The sequence below is a fragment of the Frankliniella occidentalis genome, unplaced genomic scaffold (genome assembly GCF_000697945.3).
Source record: "Frankliniella occidentalis isolate FOCC.00 unplaced genomic scaffold, Focc_3.1 Scaffold30, whole genome shotgun sequence".
NCBI classification, from domain to species: domain Eukaryota; kingdom Metazoa; phylum Arthropoda; class Insecta; order Thysanoptera; family Thripidae; genus Frankliniella; species Frankliniella occidentalis.
Window position 1 is genome coordinate 643408 of NW_026267160.1, and position 428 is coordinate 643835.

General features: G+C 46.7%; 2 protein-coding genes across 2 annotated transcripts in view; both read left to right on the plus strand.

Annotated features, from left to right (window-relative positions):
• LOC113208200 (oocyte zinc finger protein XlCOF6-like) overlaps positions 1 to 428 on the plus strand; it is a 66427-nt gene that overhangs the window by 54741 nt on the left and 11258 nt on the right. The gene's annotated exons all lie outside the window — the stretch shown is intronic.
• The window catches only part of LOC113208207 (gastrula zinc finger protein XlCGF8.2DB-like), a 10747-nt gene that overhangs the window by 9231 nt on the left and 1088 nt on the right, over positions 1 to 428 (plus strand). Inside the window, exon 2 of the mRNA XM_052265794.1 lies at positions 34 to 425. Within this exon, the coding sequence (XP_052121754.1) occupies positions 34 to 425 (392 nt within the window). The remainder of the gene's footprint in view (positions 1 to 33; positions 426 to 428) is intronic.

Here is a 428-nt window from a genome sequence, read left to right on the forward strand (position 1 = left end):
TTTGAGTGCACTGTGTGCAACAAAAAATTTAAGCAAGCCAGTGAACTGCGTCAACATCTACCAACGCACACGGGTGAGAAACCCTTTGAGTGCACCGTGTGCCACAAGAAATTTTCGGTTGCCAGTACTCTTCGTAGACATCTACTAACGCACACGGGCGAGAAACCATTCCAGTGCACTGTCTGCAACAAGAAATTTGCGCAAGTCAGTGATCTGAGACGACATTTAGTTACGCACACGAGCGAGAAACCATTTCAGTGCACTGTGTGCAACAAGAAATTTGCGGATGCCAGTAATCTTCGTAGACATCTACTAACGCACACGGGCGAGAAACCATTTGAGTGCACTGTGTGCAACAAAAAATTTAAGCAAGCCAGTGAACTGCGTCAACATCTACCAACGCACACGGGTGAGAAACCCTTTGAGTG